This window comes from Athene cunicularia (assembly GCF_003259725.1).
Source record: "Athene cunicularia isolate RWA chromosome 9 unlocalized genomic scaffold, athCun1 chr9_part2, whole genome shotgun sequence".
NCBI classification, from domain to species: domain Eukaryota; kingdom Metazoa; phylum Chordata; class Aves; order Strigiformes; family Strigidae; genus Athene; species Athene cunicularia.
Genome location: NW_020799111.1, coordinates 2,141,235 through 2,143,851, shown reverse-complemented (window position 1 = coordinate 2,143,851; position 2,617 = coordinate 2,141,235). Strand labels below are relative to the sequence as shown.

The window sequence follows — 2,617 nt, the reverse complement described above, 5'->3', positions numbered from 1 at the left end:
CTTATACTACTGCACCTAACATCACCAAAGTGCTTGGTGTGTCATTTTAGGCCAAAAATGTGTGGGTTTGGAGAGGGCAGGGGGAGGAGGGAGTACGGCCTTGCTAAAGCTGGGAAACACTGCTAATAAGAGTGGGGGTGAAAAAGAGCCAAAGCTTTTGCTGTTGCAGCTCAACACACCTCCACAGGCTGTGTACTCATCGGTGCCAGGGGAGGTGGCCGAGCAGAGAACCAGCCCGCCTTGCTCTCAGAGCAGGCAGCAGCTCTTGGCTGCCACCTCGGTCACACCTTGGAGACTAGCTGGGCTCACAAAGCTGGACTTAGTGGGCAGTGTGGGAGCCCAAGGGAAGCCGGTGACTTGGGCTGGTAGGGAGAATGGAGGGAGCATGGTGCTTGGCCCCAGTGTTCAAGAGCTGGGAGGGAAGAAAGGGTTCCGTTTTGCCTTCCTTGGGGGATGCTAATGCTCCTGGTTTGTTTTTTTCCCCCCATCACTAATACATCTTTAGTGAGCTGGCACCACACTCAGGCACAGGCTGATTTAAAAGAAAACAGGCAAATTAACTGAAGTAGTCACAAAGACCCTGTATAGTGCTCTCCGTGCAGATACACGCAGTTAAACATTCATTAAAAATAAGAACCTTACACCTCCTCTTAGACGAGAAGAACAATTAAAAACTGCAATTGTCCCTAGTCCACGGTGGCACAGTGCATGCAAAATATAACCCACAGGAACAGAGACCTGCAGCTTTTGCAAAGCAGTCCCGCAACATCTGGGGCACCTGGGCCATCACAAGCTCTTCCTGCCATTGAGGAACTGAGCATGCTTGTCTTCATCCAGCTTCAAGTGCTTCTTGCTATATTTCTTGATGAGGGTCCCTGGTATCAATGCTGCCACAGCCATTGCAAGCAGTTTGAGCAGCGTGTTCCAGGAGAAAATGGCATCCAAAGAAGTAATTTGTGACAGAATGGCTCCTGTCTGCACACAGATGAAATTATATGGTGTAAGACCTGAAAGAATCAGAGCAGAAAAAAGCCTGTTAGCACCCCCCCATGTAAAATTAGCTCAAATCTTCCCTTGCTCAAGGCCAGGCCAGACACAGGGGTCTGTGTTCATAGAACAGGGTGTGTTTCAAAAATCTGCTGCACTGATGATGCACATGTATTTGCAAAATACTCCAAGACCTCCGAGTATAAGGGTGGCAGGAAAGCAAACAGGTAAATTGAGGCAGAGTCACAGGTCAAACCCTGCTGCTCTGCCCTCCCCAGCTCAGTGTACTGCCCAAGGCTCAGCGATGAGAGGCAATGTCACACTGCCTCCTCAGTGTCCCCAGCCTTACCGATGAGAACAGAGAAGAAGAACTGGGACACAGGGATGTTTAAAATGGGAGCTGAGAGATTCAGAAACCAGTTTGGTGTCATAGGGAACAGCCTCAGGAACAACAAGAAGAAAAATAAGCAGCTCCTGTTCTCTTCCACCTGCCAAAAGAAACATTTCAAATTGCTTCTACTCTTCAGACAGCAGTAATGTCTGAATAGCCACAATACTATGGTGAATATAAGGGTTTTTTTTAACATAACATTATCCAGAACTGATGAAAAGTGGCAACTTCATGGGACCCTAAGGGTGAGCTAGCCCCTTCCATGCAAGTGGTGAAACTGGGATCTAACCTGAATGAAAAATTGGGAGGTGAACAGGAGAACCACTTCCAGCAGTACAGGATGAGTGGAGGCAGTTGGGGCTTCCCAATCAATCCATTATCTTCTGATTTCCTTGGGATCTGGGATTTTCCATGCACCCCCTTTGCAATCAGGCTTGCTCCCAAGAGAGTGGTCTGCTCCTAGATTGCCTCAGAAGAGGCCCTTAACTGATTTCACAGAATCATCTGGGTTGGAAAAGCCCTTGAAGCTCCTCCAGTCCAACCATGAACCTCACCCTGACCGTTCCCAACTCCACCAGATCCCTCAGCGCTGGGTCAGCCCGACTCTCCAACCCCTCCAGGGATGGGAACTCCCCCCCTGTCCTGGGCAGCCCATTCCAACGCCCAACAGCCCCTTCTGCAAAGAAATACTGCCTCAGAGCCAGCCTGACCCTGCCCTGGTGCAGCTTGAGGCCATTCCCTCTTGTCCTGGTGCTGGTTCCTTGGCTCGAGAGACTCATCCCCCCTCTCTGCACCCTCCTTTCAGGTTTGCATGAAGATTTGATGTATCCCCTGCACACATTTGTTTTTTTACTAAGTCCACCCAAAAGACAGCCTCACCCAGGGGCTATTCTGGGTGTCTGCAGAGCCACAGCTGCTTACCTTTCTCTGCAGCAGAGCCACTTTATCAGGAAAGTAGTAGACAACGAACTGCTTCCCGAACGCGCCCGAGAGCAGGTAGCAGAAGGTCGCTCCCACAGACGTCAGGGCCGAACACAGCACCAGCCCAGTCCACGGCCCAAAGAGTGCTCCAGCCAGGACGTTCTGCCGGGGCACGACACCGAGTGAGAGCCCGCGGGGACCCGCGTGTGCCCCCTCCGCCCGGCCGCCTTCAGCCTCGGCGGCTCCCGAGGGCATCGGACAGGTCCGCCTCCCCGCACAGAGCCGTGACTCGCCCAGCCAGGCGCCGACCTGGCACCC

General features: G+C 52.1%; 1 protein-coding gene across 1 annotated transcript; it reads right to left on the bottom strand.

Annotated features, from left to right (window-relative positions):
- Window positions 1-482: 482 nt before the first annotated feature.
- On the bottom strand, window positions 483-2,562 carry TMEM41A (transmembrane protein 41A). The gene is made up of 3 exons (XM_026855490.1): window positions 2,300-2,562; window positions 1,337-1,475; window positions 483-1,007 (listed from the first exon to the last, which is right to left on the bottom strand). The coding sequence occupies exons 1-3, from the start codon at window positions 2,552-2,554 to the stop codon at window positions 787-789; spliced, it is 615 nt and encodes a 204-aa protein (XP_026711291.1). The 5' UTR covers window positions 2,555-2,562; the 3' UTR covers window positions 483-786.
- Between the last annotated feature and the right edge of the window lie 55 nt (window positions 2,563-2,617).